At 42.9% G+C, this 27,261-nt stretch overlaps 1 protein-coding gene and 1 non-coding gene across 4 annotated transcripts; one reads left to right on the top strand and one right to left on the bottom strand.

Annotated features, from left to right (window-relative positions):
* The first annotated feature begins 4,911 nt into the window (after positions 1-4,911).
* Positions 4,912-21,298, top strand: mfsd8 (major facilitator superfamily domain containing 8). 3 transcript variants are annotated; one of them, XM_071334099.1, is made up of 12 exons: positions 4,912-5,372; positions 5,524-5,606; positions 5,851-5,894; positions 6,328-6,568; positions 7,117-7,230; positions 8,100-8,244; positions 8,634-8,692; positions 8,890-8,998; positions 9,231-9,365; positions 9,754-9,857; positions 11,420-11,646; positions 20,538-21,298. In XM_071334099.1, the coding sequence occupies exons 1-12, from the start codon at positions 5,314-5,316 to the stop codon at positions 20,583-20,585; spliced, it is 1,368 nt and encodes a 455-aa protein (XP_071190200.1). In that variant the 5' UTR covers positions 4,912-5,313; the 3' UTR covers positions 20,586-21,298. The 3 variants fall into 3 exon arrangements, with proteins under 3 accessions (XP_071190200.1, XP_071190199.1, XP_071190198.1); XM_071334097.1 differs by having other exon boundaries at positions 4,913-5,372; positions 19,889-21,298; XM_071334098.1 differs by lacking the exon at positions 5,524-5,606 and having other exon boundaries at positions 19,889-21,298.
* Positions 21,299-25,260: 3,962 nt separating this feature from the next.
* Positions 25,261-25,347, bottom strand: trnay-gua (transfer RNA tyrosine (anticodon GUA)). Its single transcript is given in 2 exon segments — positions 25,261-25,296; positions 25,311-25,347. It is a non-coding gene; the product is annotated as a tRNA-Tyr (tRNA).
* Between the last annotated feature and the right edge of the window lie 1,914 nt (positions 25,348-27,261).

Below are 27,261 nucleotides of genomic sequence, written 5' to 3'. Positions count from 1 at the left end.
TGACCAGGGATGTTCTCTGTTTAGTGAGTCCGCCAGATCAGAGTCAGTAGGGATCACCAGGGATGTTCTCTGTTTAGTGAGTCCGCCAGATCAGAGGCAGTAGGGATCACCAGGGATGTTCTCTGTTTAGTGAGTCCTCCAGATCAGAGTCAGTAGGGATGACCAGGGATGTTCTCTGTTTAGTGAGTCCGCCAGATCAGAGTCAGTAGGGATGACCAGGGATGTTCTCTGTTTAGTGAGTCCTCCAGATCAGAGTCAGTAGGGATCACCAGGGATGTTCTCTGTTTAGTGAGTCTGCCAGATCAGAGTCAGTAGGGATCACCAGGGATGTTCTCTGTTTAGTGAGTCCACCCAATCAGAGGCAGTAGGGATCACCAGGGATGTTCTCTGTTTAGTGAGTCCACCCGATCAGAGGCAGTAGGGATGACCAGGGATGTTCTCTGTTTAGTGAGTCCTCCAGATCAGAGGCAGTAGGGATCACCAGGGATGTTCTCTGTTTAGTGAGTCCACCCGATCAGAGGCAGTAGGGATGACCAGGGATGTTCTCTGTTTAGTGAGTCCACCCGATCAGGGGCAGTAGGGATGACCAGGGATGTTCTCTGTTTAGTGAGTCCGCCAGATCAGAGTCAGTAGGGATCACCAGGGATGTTCTCTGTTTAGTGAGTCCGCCCGATCAGAGAAAGTAGGGATGACCAGGGATGTTCTTTTGATAAGTGTGTGAATTAGACAATTTTCTTGTCCTGCTAAACATTCAAAATGTAACCAGTACTTTTAGGTGTCAGGAAAAATGTATAGAGTAAAAAGTACATAATTTTCTTTAGTAATGTAGTGAAGTAAAAGTAAAAGTAGTCAAAAATATAAATAGTAAAGTACAGATACCCTAAAAAACTCCTTAAGTAGTACTTTCAAGTATTTTTACTTCAGTACTTTACACCACTGCTTGTATCTTGCTTTGCGCTTATGTACAGGGCACCATTGAAGGCAGTCATTTCTGGGGTAGTGTTAAGTGTGAAGGTGGAGCCATGTAAGTTGAAGATTCCTGGTGTTTGTGATGCCCGCCAATTGGCGCTACGCAGACCCGGTGGGGAGCGTGGTGAAACAGAGGTGACAGTGTGTTATTTTTAAGCTTTGATCCAGAGTCATTACCTGACCAAGTAATGTTTGGATATATAAGTTATACTGTTAGAGCTTTTGTGCCGAATACATTGGAGGTGTTCTAGGTGTCACGAAGCCAAGATGTGGGAATTGTGCACAAGAACATGGGACAGAGGAATGTTTCAGTGGAAGAAGTTGTGTATGTCAACTTTGGGGGAGACAATGTTGCTGGGGATCGCAGGTATCCAGTGCGAGAGAGGCAGGTTGAGGTGGCCAGGGTCAGAGTACTACAGAAGATGTGGTATGCTGAGGCAGTGAAGAAAGTAGAGGAGGGTGGATCCAAGGTGAGGGATTCTGAGAGGATCCCTGTGAATAGTAGATCTGTGCCAGAACAGAGCGATAGGCCAACGAGTGCATGTTTCCGTATGGTTTGTTTTCTTAGCGTTCATAGCAATGATTATCAACTGTACCTTAGAGATGGAACGTAAGTCACAGAAAATAGATAATGTGGTGGCAGCTACAGAGAAGTACTAGGGGGGGGTACGTGATTTGACTTCAGAAGAGTTACAGTGTGCGTTGAGTTCTCTTAAAAAAGATAACAAAATATTTGAGACTATATCTAATGATGTACTACTCAATATACTCCTTAAACTAATTTCCTGTATCCCCTTCTCGCTCATACTCGATCTCTGCCTCTCTCTTTCCCTCTGATACTGCCCACACTGCAGTGTGTCCCGTCCTCTCAGGCTGTTGGCCTGGGGCAGGATCAGATCGTGTAGTGGAATAAGGTGATGGGTTTTAGTGAGCGTAGGGTTAGTTGGTAGGGTAATAAAACATATATTTTGTATGTTTATTGATTTGTTCCCATTTTGTATCACAAATTGTAATAGATTTATACTATAGTTCAGTTGGCGGCAGTAATGCAAGATATTGGATGCCAACCGCAGTTAAACCTCACCGAAGAAGAGCAGACTACAGAAAGATAGGGAGGGTGTTGATCCATCTGATTTGTTTAAGAGACGTCTGGATACTACTGTGTATCAGGATTTTGTGGCCATTTACACAGATGGTTCAAAAGATCCAAGAACAGGACGTACTGGGTCAGCATTTGTAGTGCAGGAATGTGAGGTGGCAGTCAGGAAACGTATTACAAAGTGTTTGAAAAACTTGTCAATAATCAACTGACTGCCTTTCTTGATGTCTATAGTAATCTTTCTGGTACGCAATCTGGTTTCCACTCAGGTTATGGATGTGTCACTGCAACCTTAAAGGTCCTCAATGATGTCACCATTTCCCTTGATTCTAAGCAATGTTGTGCTGCTATTTTTATTGACTTGGTCAAAGCTTTTGATACGGTAGACCATTACATTCTTGTGGGTCGGCTAAGGAGTATTGGTGCCTCTGAGGGGTCTTTGGCCTGGTTTGCTAACCACCTCTCTCAAAGAGCGCAGTGTATAAAGTCAGAACATCTGCTGTCTCAGCCACTGCCTGTCCCCGAAATGTGTGTTAAACACTCTACAACAAAGCTTTCTTATTGCCCAACAAGCCTTCTCTGCCCTTAACCTTGTTCTGAAAACCTCCAAAACAAAGGTTATGTGGTTTGGTAAGAAGAATGCCCCTCTCCCCACAGGTGTGATTACTACCTCTGAGGGTTTAGAGCTTGAGGTAGTCACCTCATGCAAGTACTTGGGAGTACTGGCTAGACGATACACTGTCCTTCTCTCAGCACATATCAAAGCTGCAGGCTAAGTTTACATCTAGACTTGGTTTCCTCTATCGTAATCCCTCCTCTTTCACCCCAGCTGCCAAACCCTGATTCAGATGACCATGCTAGATTACGGCGACGTCATTTATCGATCGGCAGGTAAGGGTGCTCTCGAGCGGCTAGATGTTCTTTACCATTCGGCCATCAGATTTGCCACCAATGCTCCTTGTAGGACACATCACTGCATTCTATACTCCTCTGTAAACTGGTCATCTCTGTATACCCATCGCAAGACCCACTGGTTGATGCTTATTTATAAAACCCTCTTAGTCCTCACTCCCCCCATCTGAGATATCTACTGCAGCCCTCATTCTCCACATACAACACCCGTTCTGCCAGTCACATTCTGTTAAAGGTCCCCAAAGCACATCCCTGGGTCGCTCCTCTTTTCAGTTTGCTGCTGCTAGCAATGAACAAGCTTCAACAAACACTCAAACTGGACAGTTTTATCTCCATCTCTTCATTTAAAGACTCAATCATGCATACTCTTACTTACAGTTGCACCTGCTTCGCATTATGTATTGTTGTCTCTACCTTCTTGCCCTTTGTGCTGTTGTCTGTGCCCAATAATGTTGTACCATGTTTGTGCTTCTACCATGTTGGGCTGCTGCCATGTTGTGTTGCTACGATTTTGTTGTCATGTTGTGTTGCTACCATGCTGTGTTGTCATGTGTTCCTGCCATGCTATGTTGTTGTCTTAGGTCTCTCTTTATGTAGTGTTGTGGTGTCTCTCTTGTCGTGATGTGTGTTTTATTCTATATTTTTATTGTATTTTGAATTTTTTATCCTATCCCCGCAGGAGGCCTTTTGCGTTTTGGTAGGCCATCACTGTAAATAAGAATGTGTTCTTAACTGACCTGCCTAGTTAAATAAAGGTTAAAATAAAAAATAAACAGCTCATTTGGCTGAATATACGGTGGAGCTGATGGCCATACTCTTGGCCTTGCAGTGGGTGGAGAAAGTCAAGCCAGACACAGTAGTCATTTGCTCTGATTCATGTTCAGTGTTGAGGAGTCTCCAGCTTTAGCTCAGGTAGCAGACAAATCAAATCAAACGTTGTCACATGCGCCGAATACAACAGGTGTAGCACCTTAACGTGAAATGCTTACTTACAAGCCCTTAACCAACAGCGCAGTTCAAGAAGAGTTTTATTCTTATTTTTATTTTGTTTTAACCTTTATTTAACCAGGAAGGGCTCATTGAGATTTAAAATCTCTTTTTCAAGAGTGTCCTGGAGTTAAGAAAATATTTACCAAATAAACTAAAGTAAAAAATAAATAAAAAAGTAACACAATAAAATAACAATAAAGAGGCTACTGTATATACAGGGTGTACTGGTACCAAGTCAGTGTGCGGGGGTACAGGTTAGTTGAGGTCATTTGTACATGTAGGTACCTGCTTTACGAGGTGCTACAAACCCATGGCAGGATTAGACAGATGGGTATACAGATACGATTTACTTGGGTCTCAGCCCATGTGGGGGTGGAGGGGAACGAGGCAGTTGATGTACTGGCTAAACAAGCACTTAGTAGTGGGGATGTTGTAGTCTCAATGAGAAAGGCAAAAGGTCTGATATAGACAGTGATGGTGCAGAGATGGCAGGAGCAGTGGAATAGAAATACTATGGGAAGGCATTTATTTCAAGTACAGAGGAAAGTCGGGGAGGGGAGGACGGCAGGAAGGGACAGAAGAGAGGAGGCAATTTTTTTACGAGATTAAGGGTGGGATTAAATGTGATAGGGAAGCATCCAACAGGAAAGTGTGATTATTGCCAGGAAACAGAGACCGTGGAGCATGTATTGCTGCAGTGTGGGCAGTATCAGAGGGAAAGAGAGAGGCAGAGATCGAGCGAGAAGGGGATACAGGAAATTAGTTTAAGGAGTATATTGAGTAGTACGTCATTAGATAGTCTCAAATATTTTGTTATCTTTTTTAAGAGCAACGGGGATGGCAGATAGGATTTAGATCCTCCTTGTCTCTAGCCCACACTCCAGTACAGTAGGTGGCGGTCATGCACCATAACGTTGGCTACCAACCGCCGATAAAACCCACCGAAGAAGGAAGAAGAAGAAGAAGAACCGTAGGAGGTGTTGACAAATAATACAGTTTGACGTTTCACGTCAACGGACAGTGAATGCAAATATTGTTTGCAATCAATGCTACTGTAGTCGTTGTACTTTAGCATAATTTGTCAGACTTCCAGAGTCATCTTTTAATTTAACATCATTATTTAATCGTACAAATTGTTCAATTATGTGATGTCGTTTAAGTGAATATAGCAGTAGCTGTCATCCAAGTAGGACTAACGTTAGCTAGTTATCTAACGTTATCTCCCAGAGACAACGTTAGCTAGTTATCTAACTTTATCTCCCAGAGACATGGCGACTTAATAAATGACCCACCACACGTCTAGACACCTTCAAATTTGGTGACAGTACAACGTAAAATCAGCGATGTCTCAATTTATGGATTCCGGAGAGAATACGCCATTGCTCAAAGATGATTCTGGCAGGTGGGTTATAGCGCAGACTAACGTTTAGTTATGATTCCATACAGCTTTACTGTTTATGCTCCCAAAGTTCACATTTGTCACTTGCCTCAATCGTGATCAATCATGTTGTTTTGTCATTGTCGAGCTTATGTAGTTTGTCCTTTCCGTCTAGTGATGACTCCCAAAATGATGAATACAAGAGTAGATGGCGGTCAATTCGTGTAATGTACTTCACAATGTTTCTAAGCAGCGTTGGTAAGCAAATTTGATACCATTTATTTTATCCTAGCCACATGGCCTACCATTTAAAAGTGAAAGACTGAAAGGATACCAGTAACTGCCCCTGGGAAAGTTGTTAGTCGTGGATGTGTGAGTCATAGATGTTAACCATAGCCCGAAACTATTAATGGTATGTGACATTGATTAGTCTGTGTTTATGCTGTGCAACATGTTTAAGGATGGATATAGCCTAGGCTTAATTATTTGTGACTTCCTCTAGGTTTCACTATTGTCATCACGTCAGTATGGCCGTATCTGCAAAAGGTGAGGTTGATGTTGTTTTCCTGCTCTTGTCTTACAACTTTTTTGGTTGATTATAGGAACCAACTAACTTGTTCATACTCAATACTATTAATTTCACTTAAGTCCAATTTTAGAGCTGAAAAGAAAAAAAATAGCAAAGAAGAACCTCCCTGTTTTATTTCTTACGCCATGTTTCTGTTGAAGTTGTGGGTGTGCTATTCCACCCTCTCCCTTTTGAAATATAAATGTGAAGCTCTTGAAATAATCCTCAACTGTGACAATATCATAGTGCATGCAAAAGACAAAAGAAATTAGAATGGTTAAATAAGAGATAAATGCGCACATAGCTCATGTCCAAACCGCATGACTGACACGGTGGTTGACCACAAAGACATCCCCATTGCGGTTTTGATACCGTTATCGCCTGTCAAATCTCCTCTATCTGCCCGTCTAGATTGATGACAGTGCCAGCGCTAGCTTCCTGGGCTGGGTGGTGGCGTCCTACAGCTTGGGCCAGATGCTGGCGTCCCCCCTCTTTGGGCTCTGGTCCAATCACAGACCCAGGAGAGAACCGCTGGCCTGCTCTATTTTCATCAACGTCACAGCCAACATCTACTACTCCTACATCTACCTACCCACATCACAGAACAAATACCACATGCTCATGTCTCGAGCTTTAGTAGGTTTTGGAGCAGGTAGGCTATGTCTCTGGTTTAGTCAGATGTAATACAGTATCACCAGTCAAAGTCAAGGGGCTCTTTCACTGCACACTTGTGCTTTCAGATTTCCTTTTGTTTTGTTGATTTGCTAAATCAGCGGTAGGCAACCCTGATATTTTTTGGTTTGACCAACGTGGAAGACCAAGGTGTGTTGAATTTTGGCAATCATTGAACTGATCAATTAGCTCAGTTGGTCAGGTGTGGTGCCTCGTTGTAAGACAATTATTACATTTGAGTCATTTAGCAGACGCTCTTATCCAGAGCGACTTACAGTAGTGAGTGGATACATTTTCATACTCCCCCCCCCCTGTACTGGTCCCCTGTGGTAATCAAGCCCACAACCCTGGCGTTGCAAGCCCCATGGTCTGTCACCTGAGCCACACGGGACCATGCAGTACCTGCCACACTCCAGGAACATTGCCCCTTTTTCTCCCACCTGTATTGTTGGAACAAATCTAATTTGGACGTGCTTGTCTAATATTTGGTTGTTGGTCCTGTTGTTTTGTTGTTGTTGTTGTTGATAGGGAACGTAGCTGTTGTGAGGTCCTATGTTGCTGGAGCCACCTCACTGAAGGAGAGGAACAGTGCTATGGCTAACACAAGTGCCTGTCAGGCTCTGGGGTTCATTCTGGGTCCAGGTATGGTTGTTCTCCCTTTTCCCCATTACTCAGTCTCATAGTGAGCGTTGGCTGTCTTTCTACATTGGAGCACTGTATGCTTGACCTGGTACGCTGCGCAAGTGCACATTGTCAGCATTAGGTATTAACTATACGAGTATGTTCAGACACAGTGAGCCTATTTCGCTATAAGGCTACGTCAATTGAGAGAGGTGTGAAGACTAGTCAACAGAAAGGGATTCAGCAGTTGATTAGCGAGTGTGACGATCTGCGGTAAAACTGAACTATGACATAAGTGAGAATACAACAAATCGGAAACTACAAAAAAAACGGAACCAATTTGTTCAATTTTGACATTGTACCACGCTAATCTCTGATAATCTCTGTACTAGCAGCGGTGTTTACTAGGGCTGGGAATTGCCAGGGACCTCACGATACGATATTGTCACCATACTTCGGTGCCGACACGATATGTATAGCTATTCTCACGATTCTATATGTATTGTGATTGGACATTGAGATTTGATCTTGTAAACATATTGCTCACCATATGTCTGCTGCAGAGAGACGAGAGAGAGAGAGCCAGGATAATGCGTTTTTGATCAGTCGTGGAAATAAAGTGCTGAAAATAAATGAGCTCCCTGTTTTAAAAAGAAGATGGAGAACAAGCTATGAAGGAGAAATACTGGAGTTTTGCTGCAGCTACAGCCGACTAGCACAAAAATAATATTGCGATGTTGTCTATGATAAATCATCAAAAACAATATTCTGATATGTAACTGTATTGATCCCCCCCCCCAAACAGATCATTGTTTACAACTTGACGTCATAGTGGAAAAAGCTCATTAGACAGCAGCTAAGGTGTAATATATTTGAATTTGTTTTTTCAGCTCTCCAGGCCGGTTTGTCATTTATTGGTGAACAGGGTGTTAGCGTGAAGGTAATTGACCTACAGTTGAATATGTACACCGCCCCAGCTCTACTGGCTGCATTATTTGGCGTCATCAATATCCTGCTCGTCGTATTAGTACTAAGGTGAGCAGGTTACATTTTGAACTTTTACTGACATCTTGGATTTATCCAACTAGCATCTTGGGATTTCACCCAAGTAAATTTACCATCTGTTCAAGTATATGTTCATCTGACGATGTTGACGTGGATAGTACCACAGGTCTCTTTACTGCCATGCTGGGAGCAGGCAGGATTCATGATTTGGGGGAGGCAGGGTAGCCTAGTGGATAGAGCATTGGTTGCTAGATCGAATCTCTGAGCTGACAAAGTAAAAATTCTGTTGTTCTGCCCCTGAACAAGCCAGTTAAACCCACTGTTCCTAGGCCGTCATTGTAAATAAGAATTTGTTCTTAACTGACTTGCCTAGTTAAATAATAAAAATAATTTAAAAAACTCCCATTTCTGTTCAACAGGGAACACCAAGTTGACGACTATGGAAGACATATCAGAGCCATCAATTATGTGTCTGAAGGTAAATACTTTCCCAAAAGTATTTAACCTAGTAACAGCTTGCATGAAGACCTATAGGACGTACCTTTTTCAACAAGTTTTGAACATTGAGTGGTTGTGGATAGATGAAGCGTCGTTTGTTTCTGAAACAAGATAAAGTAGTATGCTAGCTTTGGCTTGTAAGTTGTTGAGTGCCATATCCTCTCTCTTCTCTTACAGAACGAATGGATGTCAGTCAGGAAACAGAAGGGGATATTGATCAAGTTGCTGTCTTGACCTCCAATGTTCTATTTTTCATCATCATGTTCATGTTTGCAGTCTTTGAGACGTATGTATTGTCTATAGTCGCGTGCCAATAATGTAGTATCATCGGCAATGCATAAGAATAATATCAGTATTTGTTGAATACTTGAAGATCATTTAGAAAACACACGACTGTCGGAAGTCACGAGTAAAACCAGTGCAAGTTGTATTTTTGCTAATTTCATCCCATTGTTTTTCCACACGTGTCATCTGTGGGAGGGTTTCTACACTTACGCTTTTAATTGGTTGATTTTCAGCATAGCCACACCCCTATCTATGGACATGTTCTCTTGGACTAGGAAGGATGCAGTGCTGTACAACGGTATCATACTGTCCTGCGTCGGCTTTGAGTCCATCCTGGTGTTTCTACTTGTGAAGGTTCTCTCTCAAAGGTAAGACGTTCAAATCAAATTTTATTAGTCACACGAGTGTTTAGCAGATGTTATTGCGGGTGTAGCGAAATGCTTGTGTTTCTAGCTCCAACAGTGCAGTAATATCTTACAAGTAATATATATATATACCAATTTCCCCACAATACACACAAATCCAAAGTAAAATAATGGAATTAAGAATATATAAATATTTGAACGAGCAATGTCGGAGCAGCATAGACTAAGATACAGTAGAACACTTCACTGTTCATTTCATAATAATGAAAACAATGAACACAGGTACTGACTGTCAGGGGAAATTTTTGTAGTTGTGAATGCCACTGTCAGGATATAGTATTGAGAGTTGAATTGACTGTGCGTTGAGTATGAAAGGCACTGTTTCTTCCAGGATTGGTGATCGTCCTGTGCTCCTTGGAGGCTTGGCCATCATATTCTGTGGCTTCTTTGTCCTGCTCCCATGGGGGAACCATTACCCTGAGATCCAGTGGGCAGGTATGGAATCGATGGCTTTTTGACCTGTCCCTTTACCTAAGGTTGTTTAACATCAGTGGTGTGACATTTTAGCCGTCTTCACAAGTCTTATAGTTTTTTTGGGGGGGGGGGGGGGGGTGTTCAAATTCAACTGTAAATACAGTATGTTAGCAGCATAGACTGAGCTATAGGACTGCAGGAATGAAGATACCGGTACTGAGACAGTTTGCGTTATACTTACAGTGCCTTCCGAAAGTATTCATACCCCTTGGCTTTTTGTTGTATTCATACCCCCACATTTTGTTGTTACAGCCTGAATTCAAAGTGGATTCAATTGTTTTATTTTTCCTCACATCTACACACACAGTACCCCAAAATGACATCACAGTACCCCATAATGACATCACAATACCCCAAAATGACAAAGTGAAAACATGTTTTTAGAAATGTTTGCTAATTTATTGAAAATGAAATAAAAATCTCATTTACATAAGTATTCACACCCCTGAGTCAATACATGCATGCCTTTGGCAGCGATTACAGCTGTGAGTCTTTCTAGGTAAATCTAAGAGCTTTGCACACCTGGATTGTACAATATTTGCACATTATTATTATTAAAACAATTATTCAAAAGTTGTCAAGTTGGTGTTTGATCATTGATAGAAAGCAATTTTCAAGTCTTGCCATAGAGGCCACTCAGGAACATTCAATGCCGCCTTGGTAAGCAACTACAGTGTATATTTGAAAGGTGAATTGGTCTCCCAGTGTCCGTTGGAAAGCAGAGTGAACCAGGTTTTCCTCTATGATTTTGCTTGTGCTTAGCTCTAGTCTGTTTCTTTTGATCATAAAAAAACTCCCTAGTCCTTGCTGATGACAAGCATACCCATAACATGATGCAGCCACCACCATGCTTGAGAATATGAAGAGTGGTACTCCGACTGTTTTAAAGTCACCATTGGCCTCATGGTGAAATCCCTGCGCAGTTTCCTTCCTCTCCGGCAACTGAGTTAGGAAGGACACCTGTATCTTTGTAGTGACTTGGTATATTAATACACCATCCAAAGTGTAATTTAATAATTTCATCATGCTCAAAGGGATATTCGATGTCTGCTTTTTATTTTTTTTACCCATCTACCAATAGGTGCCCTTCATTGCGAGGCATTGGAAAACATCCCTGGTCTTTGTGGTTGAATCTGTGTTTGAAATTCACTGCTCGACTGAGGGACCTTACAGATAATTGTTTGTGTGGGGTACAGAGATGAGGTAGTCATTAAAAAAACATGAGTGAGTGCATGCAACTTGTTATGTGACTTGTTAAGCAGATTTTTACACCTGAAATGATGTAGGCTTGCCGTAACAAAGGGGTTGAATACTTATTGACAAGACATTTCCTTGTTTAATATTTAATTAATTTGTAAAAATTTATAAAAACATGATTCCATGATGGGGTATTGTATGTAAGCCAGACACACACAATCTCAATGTAATCCATATTAAATTCAGGCTGTAACACAACAAAATGTGGGGAAAAATCAAGGGGTGTGAATAATTTCTGAAGGCACTATCTCTCTCAAAAAACACAGACCTCAAGAATAACACTGTCATCCACGAGACGTTTGCCCCAACCCCGGTCTCCAACAGCTCCTTCGAGCCGACAGGCTGCCCTGCTGAACAGACATGGTGCCAGTATACCCCCGCCATTCACCTGGCACAGTTCCTTACCGCCGACGTCCTCATTGGAGCGGGCTACCCGGCCTGCAACGTGATATCCTACACGCTCTACTCCAAAATCCTTGGGTCCAAGCCTCAGGTATGTTCACGTGTTCAGAACACAGAATTAGATATGTGTCAACGGTGAAGCTAACGCTATCATACTGAACCAAGTAAAGGGGCATTGAGAGATCCAAGACTCCTCTGTTAGCATTTTTAGCATTCCAACTCATTCATCCACTGTGGCGGTGTCTTCCGAATGACAGTACGTCCATTGTCATGAATGGGGCTCTCATAGGCCATATTTTCATTGGAATGAGAGCGGATTTTTAATTATCTTATTGCTTGTATGTACCCGTACCTCCATTGTGACTCTCTGGACTCCTACTGCTTTGTGTTTTAATATTCTATGCCAGGTTTTCATAAAGGAATGAGAGGCTGGCACACAGAATATTGCTGCTGCCGAGTGCTTTATTCATGCAACAAAATTAGGCAATGTTTAGACCTGGATTCAAATATATGCTTGTTGAAGTATTTGTTTTTTTAAATACTTATTCTGTGTATTAGGGTATTTTCAAATAATGTTCCCGAATCAGCTACTTCTATTTGAAAGTACTGTATTTTCAAACAATTTCCTATAAATACTGTTTTTTTATTTTTAAATGCTTGTTTCCAAATACATTTAAAATACCCCCAGGACCAATCAGACCTGGGCCCGTATCCACAAAGCATCTCAGAGTAGGAAATTGCTCGTAAGTGCTGAGAATATAAATATTTATGTTAAGGGTTAAAATAAAAGCTAGGCTTTAAACCTCTTTAGTCATAAGAGTCCTAACCTAGTTGAGAGATGTTTAGGAGACCTCATGAGCTGTCCTAACCAGTTCAGAGTTACCAGCAGGTGTGTTGATATAGAAAAATACAGTGAGTCAGTGGTTCCTGCGCCACATGGAATTTGTTTAGGAGTTAAAAGATTATTTTGATATTTCTATATGATCAATCCATAAATAATCCAGACCTACATGCAACAGTATCTATTGCTCTTTTGACAATGATTTCTCACAACGCCTAAAAAAATGTAACATGTTGAGAGGTACTTATATATTTTTTTCTGGCTTTCAAATAGGCACATTCTTCTCCTCTCAACTGAAACTCTTCCCTGGGTCCTTAGTGTACTGTTTTTTTGTCAATAAAGCTGATAGAAAATAATGTTTAATAAACAATAACTAAAGTTGATGTTTTAAGTCCATATCAATGCTTAAATCACATCATGAGACAGTTTTGTTCAGGTGAGAAAGAAAAAAATGAAAAAAAGTATAATTTCGAATTCCCCTTTAATTGCCCATCTGGCCCTTTTTAATGGCGCCTCTAGCAATTTAATTGAGATGGTTTTGGGGAAATGTTCTGTGTCAACCCACAAGACATCAACTGGCTACACAGAGTGATAAATGAATGCACACACACCACACACACATGAGCAATATCTCTGGAAATGTATTGGCAGATATTGTGTTAGGTTTTGGCTTTTTAAACCAATAGTGGCTAACCAGGGATGGGATAATGTCAATGTTGCATTGATTTAGATAGTAACTGGGAGCGTTGTCCTGATACTTTCAGAATTGTTTGGCGAGCTAATCATAGGTGGGCTGTGAGCTACAGGTAGTTCGCAATTGAAAGCATCTAGGGCTTATGTTAAAAGGTAGACTCAGCGAGAGGCTCTACTTTACTGCTGTTTTTGGTCCTGTGGCTTCCATGCTGTACACAGCGTGAAGCTAACCCGTGCAGATACTGTGGGAGAGCGAATTGTTGCATCTCGCTCATCTCAATGTCCTCTCAGGTGCTGCTCGTGGTGGCAATGTCAGTCTAGCTTTAACTCTGTGTTCAATGAAAATGATATAGATCTTTCAAACATTGTATGCAACATGGTATACAACTATAGAAAACGGGGGACTCTTGCAGGAGGGTTTTTGACTGGTTCAGAGTTCAATGTGCCACCATTTCGTGTTATAAGAATCCAGATGATTAGAGGACAATCCAAATAGAGGGGGTTTACTGCACATGGGGAAAGGCTGCAGGATAATGTTGTGTGCTTTGTCAGTCGCGCACAACATGGAAAGGAAAACATAAAAGTTGGCCACCCCATGCATTCACCAACAGGAATAAGGAAGACTGGAGGGGGAAACTGCTGCGTAAATAGTCAAGGTGCTAATGAGCAGAGTGGAGACAGGGAAGTTGCAAGGGAGGGGTGTGGCCAGTGTAAAGGAAAAACCTGGTTTCTACCATGAGCCTTTGCAACAGCAACATTATCGGCAAATGACTTGATGTCTACTGCCAAAGCGATTTATTTGTTCAACAGGAGTGTGTTGATATAACGGTAATATTTGTCAACGTTTATTTTTTAACAAACATCCGAATTGGTTAAAAAAAAGGTTATGCATGCCAACATATTAGGAAATAATTAAGAGTAGACAAGGTGATCGTGTCAGCTGGGAGTTTTTTTTGTCTTAAAACAGGTTTTAACAGGATTCTTAGGACCTTTTTATGAGATGCTTTGTGGATACGGGCTCTGGCTTCAAATGCATGGGAGTGTTTAAATATTTGTATTTGAAAATACACTTCTATTTCAGTATTTACAAATAAACGTCCAAATATTCAATATATATCCTAATACTTACTGTATGTAAATGTATTGAATATTTGAACCCAGGTCTAGTTTAGACTTCTCAGAAATCTTCGTCAGGTCAACCACAGGTCTCTCATTCCTTCATATTATTTCAACCCAGCACCGGTATTCTCAAAATGTGTATATCATATTTTTCTACTATGCCAGGTATAACGTTTAAAAAAAAAAATCTCAGCTGACTAGACTGGTACAGCGTGTGTAAAAGACTAGACTGGTACAGCGTGTGTAAAAGACTAGACTGGTACAGCGTGTGTAAAAGACTAGACTGGTACAGCGTGTGTAAAAGACTAGACTGGTACAGCGTGTGTAACAGACTAGACTGGTACAGCGTGTGTAACAGACTAGACTGGTACAGCGTGTGTAACAGACTAGACTGGTACAGCGTGTGTAACAGACTAGACTGGTACAGCGTGTGTAAAAGACTAGACTGGTACAGCGTGTGTAAAAGACTAGACTGGTACAGCGTGTGTAAAAGACTAGACTGGTACAGCGTGTGTAAAAGACTAGACTGGTACAGCGTGTGTAAAAGACTAGACTGGTACAGCGTGTGTAAAAGACTAGACTGGTACAGCGTGTGTAAAAGACTAGACTGGTACAGCGTGTGTAAAAGACTAGACTGGTACAGCGTGTGTAAAAGACTAGACTGGTACAGCGTGTGTAAAAGACTAGACTGGTACAGCGTGTGTAAAAGACTAGACTGGTACAGCGTGTGTAAAAGACTAGACTGGTACAGCGTGTGTAAAAGACTAGACTGGTACAGCGTGTGTAAAAGACTAGACTGGTACAGCGTGTGTAAAAGACTAGACTGGTACAGCGTGTGTAAAAGACTAGACTGGTACAGCGTGTGTAAAAGACTAGACTGGTACAGCGTGTGTAAAAGACTAGACTGGTACAGCGTGTGTAAAAGACTAGACTGGTACAGCGTGTGTAAAAGACTAGACTGGTACAGCGTGTGTAAAAGACTAGACTGGTACAGCGTGTGTAAAAGACTAGACTGGTACAGCGTGTGTAAAAGACTAGACTGGTACAGCGTGTGTAAAAGACCGGTACAGCGTGTGTAAAAGACTAGACTGGTACAGCGTGTGTAAAAGACTAGACTGGTACAGCGTGTGTAAAAGACTAGACTGGTACAGCGTGTGTAAAAGACTAGACTGGTACAGCGTGTGTAAAAGACCGGTACAGTGTGTGTAAAAGACTAGACCGGTACAGCGTGTGTAAAAGACTAGACTGGTACAGCGTGTGTAAAAGACTAGACTGGTACAGCGTGTGTAAAAGACTAGACTGGTACAGCGTGTGTAAAAGACTAGACTGGTACAGCGTGTGTAAAAGACTAGACCGGTACAGCGTGTGTAAAAGACTAGACCGGTACAGTGTGTGTAAAAGACTAGACTGGTACAGCGTGTGTAAAAGACTGGTACAGTGTGTAAAAGACTAGACTGGTACAGCGTGTGTAAAAGACTAGACTGGTACAGCGTGTGTAAAAGACTAGACTGGTACAGTGTGTGTAAAAGACTAGACTGGTACAGCGTGTGTAAAAGACTGGTACAGTGTGTAAAAGACTAGACTGGTACAGCATGTGTAAAAGACTAGACTGGTACAGCGTGTGTAAAAGACCGGTACAGCGTGTGTAAAAGACTAGACTGGTACAGCGTGTGTAAAAGACTAGACTGGTACAGCGTGTGTAAAAGACTAGACTGGTACAGCGTGTGTAAAAGACTAGACTGGTACAGCGTGTGTAAAAGACTAGACCGGTACAGCGTGTGTAAAAGACTAGACCGGTACAGTGTGTGTAAAAGACTAGACTGGTACAGCGTGTGTAAAAGACTGGTACAGTGTGTAAAAGACTAGACTGGTACAGCGTGTGTAAAAGACTAGACTGGTACAGCGTGTGTAAAAGACTAGACTGGTACAGCGTGTGTAAAAGACTGGTACAGCGTGTGTAAAAGACTGGTACAGCGTGTGTAAAAGACTGGTACAGCGTGTGTAAAAGACTAGACTGGTACAGTGTGTGTAAAAGACTAGACTGGTACAGCGTGTGTAAAAGACTGGTACAGCGTGTGTAAAAGACTGGTACAGTGTGTAAAAGACTAGACTGGTACAGCGTGTGTAAAAGACTAGACTGGTACAGTGTGTAAAAGACTAGACTGGTACAGTGTGTGTAAAAGACTAGACTGGTACAGTGTGTGTAAAAGACTAGACTGGTACAGCGTGTGTAAAAGACTGGTACAGCGTGTGTAAAAGACTAGACTGGTACAGCGTGTGTAAAAGACTAGACTGGTACAGCGTGTGTAAAAGACTAGACTGGTACAGTGTGTAAAAGACTAGACTGGTACAGTGTGTGTAAAAGACTAGACTGGTACAGTGTGTGTAAAAGACTAGACTGGTACAGTGTGTGTAAAAGACTGGTACAGCGTGTGTAAAAGACTAGACTGGTACAGCGTGTGTAAAAGACTAGACTGGTACAGTGTGTAAAAGACTAGACTGGTACAGCGTGTGTAAAAGACTAGACTGGTACAGTGTGTAAAAGACTAGACTGGTACAGTGTGTGTAAAAGACTAGACTGGTACAGTGTGTGTAAAAGACTAGACTGGTACAGCGTGTGTAAAAGACTGGTACAGCGTGTGTAAAAGACTAGACTGGTACAGTGTGTGTAAAAGACTAGACTGGTACAGCGTGTGTAAAAGACTGGTACAGTGTGTAAAAGACTAGACTGGTACAGCGTGTGTAAAAGACTAGACTGGTACAGCGTGTGTAAAAGACTAGACTGGTACAGCGTGTGTAAAAGACTAGACTGGTACAGCGTGTGTAAAAGACTAGACTGGTACAGTGTGTGTAAAAGACTAGACTGGTACAGTGTGTGTAAAAGACTAGACTGGTACAGTGTGTGTAAAAGACTAGACTGGTACAGTGTGTGTAAAAGACTAGACTGGTACAGTGTGTGTAAAAGACTAGACTGGTACAGTGTGTGTAAAAGACTAGACTGGTACAGCGTGTGTAAAAGACCGGTACAGTGTGTGTAAAAGACTAGACCGGTACAGCGTGTGTAAAAGACTAGACTGGTACAGCGTGTGTAAAAGACTAGACTGGTACAGCGTGTGTAAAAGACTAGACTGGTACAGCGTGTGTAAAAGACTAGACTGGTACAGCGTGTGTAAAAGACTAGACTGGTACAGCGTGTGTAAAAGACTGGTACAGCGTGTGTAAAAGACTGGTACAGCGTGTGTAAAAGACTAGACTGGTACAGTGTGTGTAAAAGACTAGACTGGTACAGCGTGTGTAAAAGACTGGTACAGCGTGTGTAAAAGACTGGTACAGTGTGTAAAAGACTAGACTGGTACAGTGTGTGTAAAAGACTAGACTGGTACAGCGTGTGTAAAAGACTAGACTGGTACAGTGTGTAAAAGACTAGACTGGTACAGTGTGTGTAAAAGACTAGACTGGTACAGTGTGTGTAAAAGACTAGACTGGTACAGCGTGTGTAAAAGACTAGACTGGTACAGCGTGTGTAAAAGACTAGACTGGTACAGTGTGTGTAAAAGACTAGACTGGTACAGTGTGTGTAAAAGACTAGACTGGTACAGTGTGTGTAAAAGACTAGACTGGTACAGTGTGTGTAAAAGACTAGACTGGTACAGTGTGTAAAAGACTAGACTGGTACAGTGTGTGTAAAAGACCGGTACAGTGTGTGTAAAAGACTAGACCGGTACAGCGTGTGTAAAAGACTAGACTGGTACAGCGTGTGTAAAAGACTAGACTGGTACAGCGTGTGTAAAAGACTAGACTGGTACAGCGTGTGTAAAAGACTAGACTGGTACAGCGTGTGTAAAAGACTGGTACAGCGTGTGTAAAAGACTGGTACAGCGTGTGTAAAAGACTAGACTGGTACAGTGTGTGTAAAAGACTAGACTGGTACAGTGTGTGTAAAAGACTAGACTGGTACAGCGTGTGTAAAAGACTGGTACAGCGTGTGTAAAAGACTGGTACAGTGTGTAAAAGACTAGACTGGTACAGTGTGTGTAAAAGACTAGACTGGTACAGCGTGTGTAAAAGACTAGACTGGTACAGTGTGTAAAAGACTAGACTGGTACAGTGTGTGTAAAAGACTAGACTGGTACAGTGTGTGTAAAAGACTAGACTGGTACAGCGTGTGTAAAAGACTGGTACAGCGTGTGTAAAAGACTAGACTGGTACAGCGTGTGTAAAAGACTGGTACAGTGTGTAAAAGACTAGACTGGTACAGCGTGTGTAAAAGACTGGTACAGTGTGTAAAAGACTAGACTGGTACAGTGTGTGTAAAAGACTAGACTGGTACAGCGTGTGTAAAAGACTGGTACAGCGTGTGTAAAAGACTGGTACAGTGTGTAAAAGACTAGACTGGTACAGTGTGTGTAAAAGACTAGACTGGTACAGCGTGTGTAAAAGACTAGACTGGTACAGTGTGTAAAAGACTAGACTGGTACAGTGTGTGTAAAAGACTAGACTGGTACAGTGTGTGTAAAAGACTAGACTGGTACAGCGTGTGTAAAAGACTGGTACAGCGTGTGTAAAAGACTAGACTGGTACAGCGTGTGTAAAAGACTGGTACAGTGTGTAAAAGACTAGACTGGTACAGCGTGTGTAAAAGACTAGACTGGTACAGCGTGTGTAAAAGACTAGACTGGTACAGCGTGTGTAAAAGACTAGACTGGTACAGCGTGTGTAAAAGACTAGACTGGTACAGTGTGTGTAAAAGACTAGACTGGTACAGTGTGTAAAAGACTAGACTGGTACAGTGTGTAAAAGACTAGACTGGTACAGTGTGTAAAAGACTAGACTGGTACAGCGTGTGCAAAAGACTAGACTGGTACAGCGTGTGTAAAAGACTGGTACAGCGTGTAAAAGACTAGACTGGTACAGTGTGTGTAAAAGACTAGACTGGTACAGTGTGTAAAAGACTAGACTGGTACAGTGTGTAAAAGACTAGACTGGTACAGCATGTGTAAAAGACTAGACTGGTACAGCGTGTGTAAAAGACTAGACTGGTACAGTGTGTGTAAAAGACTAGACTGGTACAGTGTGTGTAAAAGACTAGACTGGTACAGTGTGTAAAAGACTAGACTGGTACAGTGTGTAAAAGACTAGACTGGTACAGTGTGTAAAAGACTAGACTGGTACAGCGTGTGTAAAAGACTAGACTGGTACAGCGTGTGTAAAAGACTGGTACAGCGTGTAAAAGACTAGACTGGTACAGTGTGTGTAAAAGACTAGACTGGTACAGTGTGTGTAAAAGACTAGACTGGTACAGTGTGTAAAAGACTAGACTGGTACAGCATGTGTAAAAGACTAGACTGGTACAGCGTGTGTAAAAGACTAGACTGGTACAGTGTGTGTAAAAGACTAGACTGGTACAGTGTGTGTAAAAGACTAGACTGGTACAGTGTGTAAAAGACTAGACTGGTACAGTGTGTGTAACAGACTAGACTGGTACAGTCTGTGTAAAAGACTAGACTGGTACAGTGTGTAAAAGACTAGTCTGGTCCAGTTTGTGTAAAAGACTAGACTGGTACAGTCTGTGTAAAAGACTAGACTCGTACAGTGTGTAAAAGACTATACTGGTACAGCGTGTAAAAGTGCACAAAATGGAATAAACAGCATGTGGGTCTTTTTTCCCCCTGTTCCCCAGGGTGTTTACATGGGGTGGTTGACAGCCTCCGGTAGCGGGGCCCGGACCCTGGGGCCCGTGTTCGTCTCCCAGGTGTACACAATCCTGGGTCCACGTTGGGCTTTCAGCCTCATCTGTGGCATGGTGCTGGGGGCCATATTTCTCCTGGGGGCCCTCTACCACAAACTCATCTCCTTCGCCGTGCGTCACGGCAGGATCCTGGAGTAACAAATGTAGACCCCAACACCCATTTTACGGGGGGGGGGACTTTTTGTCGACTTTTATCCTAAAATGAGAAGCTTTCACTAATGAAGTTGCTGCCAGGGATGTGGTGACAGTTTCACAATGCCTTATAGTTTGTTACTCAGGTTTGATATTGAAGATGTTTGGTCAAGAACAAAAATGGTAGGGCCGTTTATTTTCACTGCTGTTGAGAGTCACTTCTCTAGTTGAAAAGGAACTACTTCTACCACTAACTGTACTGCAGTAACGGCTACTTCTCTGACTTTGTATGGAAAAGCAATTTCAAAATGGGCTCTCTCTCTCTTTTTGAAAGTGTACTTGGCTTGTTTTGGGGGAACCACTGATTTAAACATTGGTTAATTTGTTACATTTTATGTTGTAACTGGTTTGAATAATGGTAACTTTTAGTATTGAATAATATGTACAGGAATGTCAGTGTTCTGCCATGGCCAGCGAAGAGCCCGGATCGCATTGAGCACGTCTGGGACCTGTTGGATCAGAGGGTGAGGACTAGGGCCGTTCCCCCCCAGAAATGTCTGGGAACTTGCAGGTGCCTTGGTGGAAGAGTGGGGTAACATCTCACAGCAAGAACTGGCAAATCTGGTGCAGTCCATGAGGAGGAGATGCACTGCAGTACTTAATTCAGCTGGTGGCCACACCAGATACTGACAGTTACCCCCCCCCCCACCACCCCCCCCCCCCCCCACCACCCCATTTGTTCAGCGACACATTATTCAATTTCTGTTAGTCACATGTCTGTGGAAGTTGTTCAGTTTGTCTCAGTTGTTGAATCTTATGTTCATACAAATATTTGCACGTTAAGTTTGCTGAAAATAAACGCAGTTGACAGTGAGAGGACATTTCTTTAGTTTATATTGAAATATGTTATAAGAAGAGGTGCAACTCTTGCTTGTGAATCTTAATGCATTTACATCATTGTTTTTTATCTATTAAAAGTATATCATTTTTGTGAATTTTGAATAAAAATAGTATTTAGAAACATATATTTTGTTATACTAACATGAGTCCTGCTTCTATCACAGACTGGTAGGAACATTTCCACCACATCTTGACTTTGTTGTTCTTTGAAGCAGTCTTACATCCTGATAATTATTTGCTATTACGATACATTGATAATGCCAACAGTAAGAATCCGTGTTTTATGTGATAAGAATAAATGCAGTCACAATATCAAAATGGTCCTGTTGTATTGCTTGAAAAAGGAAAGGTGTATTATATTAATCTGAGTGGCTGCGTGACCGGACTCTGGATGCCTCTTCCCGATGGCCAAACAAAAAGTGTATTGTTTACAGGTGTCGTTCTTTATAAACTAGGGGACCAGTGAGAATTTCCTAAGCTGGACAACTTGTTACAGCTGTTAAGTCATTGATAATAATCAGCAAAAAAACAAACATTTGTCATTACATTAAGATTTAAAGGTGGGGATCAAAATTCACAAGTTGATTTAAAATCTGTGTTTAAGCCTTTATCATGGTTGGCGTCTTGACAGATTTGTCCAAAATCATTTGTGATAAAAATAAAAAAAACATTACTCTGTCCTTTCATGTGCTATTTCACTCTGGTAGCTTCTCTGCTGCTTTCCCCTCCCTCTTCTCAGACACCCGTGGAGATGATCGTATGTCTTCATCAGCCTGTATCATTTTCCCGATTCTGTCATAAAAATACATAACGTATATACTGACAGTTAACATTATAATTTCTATGAATCAATTATTTTGTTCTGTATCGTTTAACCAGTCAAACTGGAGCACCATAACACATGACAGTTCAAACAGGATATATAGATTTAACTATTCTTTTGACACTTTATAGCCAAGTTTTGTGCTTTAATACGGTATGTGTTCTTTATTTGACCATGGGAAATGTTTTTAAAACCAAATTAATACAAATGTCACTTAAAGGGCAAATCTGAAGTTCAAACAATTATGATTACCCCACCTGGTTTTGGTAAAAAGAAGAGGGACTGGGCTGGAGAAATATGACCACTCAAATTCAGACGATGGACTCGGGTTTGAGTCCCGGGTGGGATGGTGCCTGTGAGGCCATCGGAGAGGGGTGTGAGGGACTTAGTATAAAGAACGGTGGGGACACGGTCTCCCGAAGGAAGAGGGTAGTGTAGCGACCTTCAATGATGTATACAAACACTAGATTGCGGATGCTATGTGTTGGCCAATGAGAGGCTTTGAACCACCGTCCGTATTGGTACTTCTGAGTCCTCAGAAGGAGCAGTCCTCCATAGGAATGAATGGATCAGATCTCTTGGTGTAACGGTTTAGTTGTTGGGTGTCAGTCACTGACCACCCCCCCACGTACCTACAATTCCCAACCATACTCCCCTTATGTACAAGTCACAGGTTGCCCTATATGAGCAAATATGAAACCTTATTTCTAAAAAAACAAAACGCTTTTCTACTATGACATAAGGACCTTCATTTTGACATTTCCAAATAGAAAGCCATGACCTGTAAGTGACCCACTGGGGTCAAGCCAAACAGAGCAGTTATATGCTCTGACTCGTGCCGTGTTAATGAGTCTGCAGACAACCAATCAAATGTATTTATAAAGCCCTTTTTACATCAGCCGATGTCACAAAGTGCTGTACAGAAACATTTACATTACATTACATTTACATTTAAGTCATTTAGCAGACGCTCTTATCCAGAGCGACTTACAAATTGGTGCATTCACCTTATGATATCCAGTGGAACAACCACTTTACAATAGTGCATCTAACTCTTTTAAGGGGGGGGGGGGGGGTTAGAAGGATGACTTTATCCTATCCTAGGTATTCCTTAAAGAGGTGGGGTTTCAGGTGTCTCCGGAAGGTGGTGATTGACTCCGCTGACCTGGCGTCGTGAGGGAGTTTGTTCCACCATTGGGGTGCCAGAGCAGCGAACAGTTTTGACTGGGCTGAGCGGGAACTGTACTTCCTCAGAGGTAGGGAGGCGAGCAGGCCAGAGGTGGATGAACGCAGTGCCCTTGTTTGGGTGTAGGGCCTGATCAGAGCCTGAAGGTACGGAGGTGCCGTTCCCCTCACAGCTCCGTAGGCAAGCACCATGGTCTTGTAGCGGATGCGAGCTTCAACTGGAAGCCAGTGGAGAGAGCGGAGGAGCGGGGTGACGTGAGAGAACTTGGGAAGGTTGAACACCAGACGGGCTGCGGCGTTCTGGATGAGTTGTAGGGGTTTAATGGCACAGGCAGGGAGCCCAGCCAACAGTGAGTTGCAGTAATCTAGACGGGAGATGACAAGTGCCTGGATTAGGACCTGCGCCGCTTCCTGTGTGAGGCAGGGTCGTACTCTGCGAATGTTGTAGAGCATGAACCTACAGGAACGGGTCACCGCCTTGATGTTAGTTGAGAACGACAGGGTGTTGTCCAGGATCACGCCAAGGTTCTTAGCACTCTGGGAGGAGGACACAATGGAGTTGTCAACCGTGATGGCGAGATCATGGAACGGGCAGTCCTTCCCCGGGAGGAAGAGCAGCTCCGTCTTGCCGAGGTTCAGCTTGAGGTGGTGATCCGTCATCCACGCTGATATGTCTGCCAGACATGCAGAGATGCGATTCGCCACCTGGTTATCAGAGGGGGGAAAGGAGAAGATTAATTGTGTGTCGTCTGCATAGCAATGATAGGAGAGACCATGTGAGGATATGACAGAGCCAAGTGACTTGGTGTATAGCGAGAATAGGAGAGGGCCTAGAACAGAGCCCTGGGGGACACCAGTGGTGAGAGCACGTGGTGCGGAGACAGATTCTCGCCACGCCACCTGGTAGGAGCGACCTGTCAGGTAGGACGCAATCCAAGCGTGGGCCGCGCCGGAGATGCCCAACTCGGAGAGGGTGGAGAGGAGGATCTGATGGTTCACAGTATCAAAGGCAGCCGATAGGTCTAGAAGGATGAGAGCAGAGGAGAGAGAGTTAGCTTTAGCAGTGCGGAGCGCCTCCGTGACACAGAGAAGAGCAGTCTCAGTTGAATGACTAGTCTTGAAACCTGACTGATTTGGATCAAGAAGGTCATTCTGAGAGAGATAGCAGGAGAGCTGGCCAAGGACGGCACGTTCAATAGTTTTGGAGAGAAAAGAAAGAAGGGATACTGGTCTGTAGTTGTTGACATCGGAGGGATCGAGTGTAGGTTTTTTCAGAAAAAACCCAGCCTAAAACCCCAAACCGCAAGAAATGCAGGTATAGAAGCATGGTAGCTAAGAAAATCTCCCTAGAAAGTCCAGAACCTAGGAAGAAACAGGCTCTGAGGGGTGGCCTGTCTTCTTCTGGCTGTCCCGGGTGGAGATTATAACAGAACATGGTCAAGATCTTTAAAGATTCATAGATGACCAGCAGGGTCAGATAATAATAATCACAGTAGTTGTAGAGGTTGCAACAGGTCAGCACCTCAGGAGTAAATGTCAGTTGGCTTTTCATAGCTGATCAGAGTTAGATACAGCAGGTGAGGTAGAGAGAGAGTCCAAAACAGCAGGTCTGGGACAAGGTAGCACGTCCAGTGAACAGGTCAGGGTTCCATAGCCGCAGGCAGAACAGTTGAAACTGGCTCAGCAGCATGACCAGGTGGACTGGGGACAGCAAGGAGTCATCAGGCCAAGTAGTCCTGGTCCTAGGGCTCAGGTCCTGAGAGAACTTAAAATTAACACAGGCCACCGGATAGGACGGGAAAAATGCTCTCTTCCGCTGAGCTACATCCCCTTAGATTGCAAGTAGTTGCGTTTGGGGATAGAGAAAAAGTGAGCCGAGGGTAAAGAATGCTGTTTAGCCCCCTCACTGCGAAATGTCTTTTGCCCTCTCTCTTTGCCCTCTCTCTGGTGGTCTAGTGGTTAGGATTCGGTGCTCTCACCGCCGCGCCCCGGGTTTGATTCCCGTTCATGGAATGAATTGCTTTTGGGGAAACACTAGGCAAAAGTAAAAAACTTGGCACAACTGCAGAAAAAGTTATCCTCGTGTGAGTCAGTGACCTAAGGATTGTTGCAATTTCAAGTACTCTCTGCCTCTTTACCAACAATCCTATCGAAGGTCAACAAGTGAAGATTTCGGCTCAAAGGGAAAGATAATTTGTTTGTCAAGGACATGTCAAAGTGTACTGCTGTCAAAAAGTTGGCGTAAGCCACAAGAAAAATAAAATCCTTCGAGCCGGATTTGAACCAGCGACCTAAGGATTACTGCAATTTCACCTACAGTCCTCCGCTCTACCAACTGAGCTATCGAAGGGTGACAAACACAGCCTAACGCCATCACCTAGATGGTCATAAGTTCTGCAGAAGCATATGTTCCCTTTAAAAAGTTGGTTTCAGAGCTGGTCATGGGTGCACCTCAGCCACGCTCAAGATCCTAAATGATTTCATAACCGCCATCGATAAGAGACATTACTGTGCAGCTGTATTTGTCGACTTGGCTAAGGCTTTCGACTCTGTCAATCACAACATTCTTATTGGCAGACTCAACAGCCTTGGCTTCTCAAATGATTGCCTCGCCTGGTTCACCAACTACTTCTCTGATAGAGTTCAGTGTGTCAAATTGGAGGGCCTGTTGTCCGGACCTCTGGCAGTCTCTATGGGGGTGACACAGGGTTCAATTCTCGGGCCGACTCTCTTCTCTGTATGTATTAATGATGTCGCTCTTCTTGCCGGTGATTCTTTGATCCACCTCTACGCAGACGACACCATTCTGTATACCTCTGGCCCTTCTTTGGACACTGTATTAACTAACCTCCAGACGAGCTTCAATGCCATACAACTCTCCTTCTGTAGCCTCCAACTGCTCTTAAATACAAGTAAAACTAAATGCATGCTCTTCAACAGATCGCTGCCCGCACCTGCCCGCCCGTCCAGCATCACTACTCTGGACGCTTCTGACCTCGAATATGTGAACAACTACAAATACCTAGCTGTCTGGTTAGACTGTAAACTCTCCTTCCAGACTCACATTAAACATCTCCAATCCAACATTTTATTTAGAATCGGCTTCCTATTTTGCAACAAAGCATCCTTCACTCATGCTGCCAAACATACCCTTGTAAAACTGACCATCCTACCGATCCTCAACAATGTTATTTACAAAATAGCCTCCATCACTACTCAGCAAATTGGATGCAGTCTATCACAGTGCCATCCGTTTTGTCACCAAAGCCCCATATACTACCCACCACTGCGACCTGTACGCTCTCGTTGGCTGGCCCTCGCTTCATACTCATCGCCAAACCCACTGGCTCCAGGTCATCTACAAGTCTCTGCTAGGTAAAGCCCCGCCTTATCTCAGCTCACTGGTCACCATAGCAGCACCCACCCGTAGCACGCGCTCCAGCAGATATATCTCACTAGTCACCCCCAAAGCCAATTCTTCCTTTGGCCGCCTCTCCTTACAGTTCTCTGCTGCCAATGACTGGAACGAACTGCAAAAATTACTAAAGTTGGAGACTTATCTCCCTCACTAGCTTTAAGCACCAGCTGTCAGAGCTGCTCACTGCATCTGTAAATAGCCCATCCAACTACCTCATCCCCATACTGTATTTATTAGTCTTGCTCCTTTGCACCCCAGTATCTCTACGTGCACATTCATCTTCTGCACATCTACCATTCCAGTGTTTAATTGCTATATTGTAATTACTTCGCCACCATGGCCTATTTATTGCCTTACCTCCCTTATCCTACCTCATTTGCACATGCTGTATATAGACTTTTTCTACTGTATTATTGATTGTATGTTTGTTTATTCCATGTGAAACTCTGTGCTGTTGTATGTGTCGAACTGCTTTGCTTTCTCTTGGCCAGGTCGCAGTTGCAAATGAGAACTTGTTCTCAACTAGCCTACCTGGTTAAATAAAGGTGAAATAAAAAAATATAAAAGATTGTCAGATCCAACAGAAGATCTCTTTATTTCTTGGGACCTAGAACTAGCATCTCTGTTTTGTCCGAGTTTAAAAGTAAAACATTCGCCGATATCTACTTCCTTATGTCTGAACCACAGGCTTCCAGGAACGACAATTTTGGGGCTTCACCATGTTTCATCAAAATGCACAGCTGTGTATCATCCACATAGCAGTGAAAGTTAACATTGTTTCAAATATAGTGAAAACAATAGTGGTCCTAAAACGGAACCCTGAGGAACAACGACATTTACAGTTGA

Source organism: Salvelinus alpinus, chromosome 11 (genome assembly GCF_045679555.1).
Source record: "Salvelinus alpinus chromosome 11, SLU_Salpinus.1, whole genome shotgun sequence".
NCBI lineage: Eukaryota > Metazoa > Chordata > Actinopteri > Salmoniformes > Salmonidae > Salvelinus > Salvelinus alpinus.
This window is presented reverse-complemented; position numbering and strand designations above follow the sequence as displayed.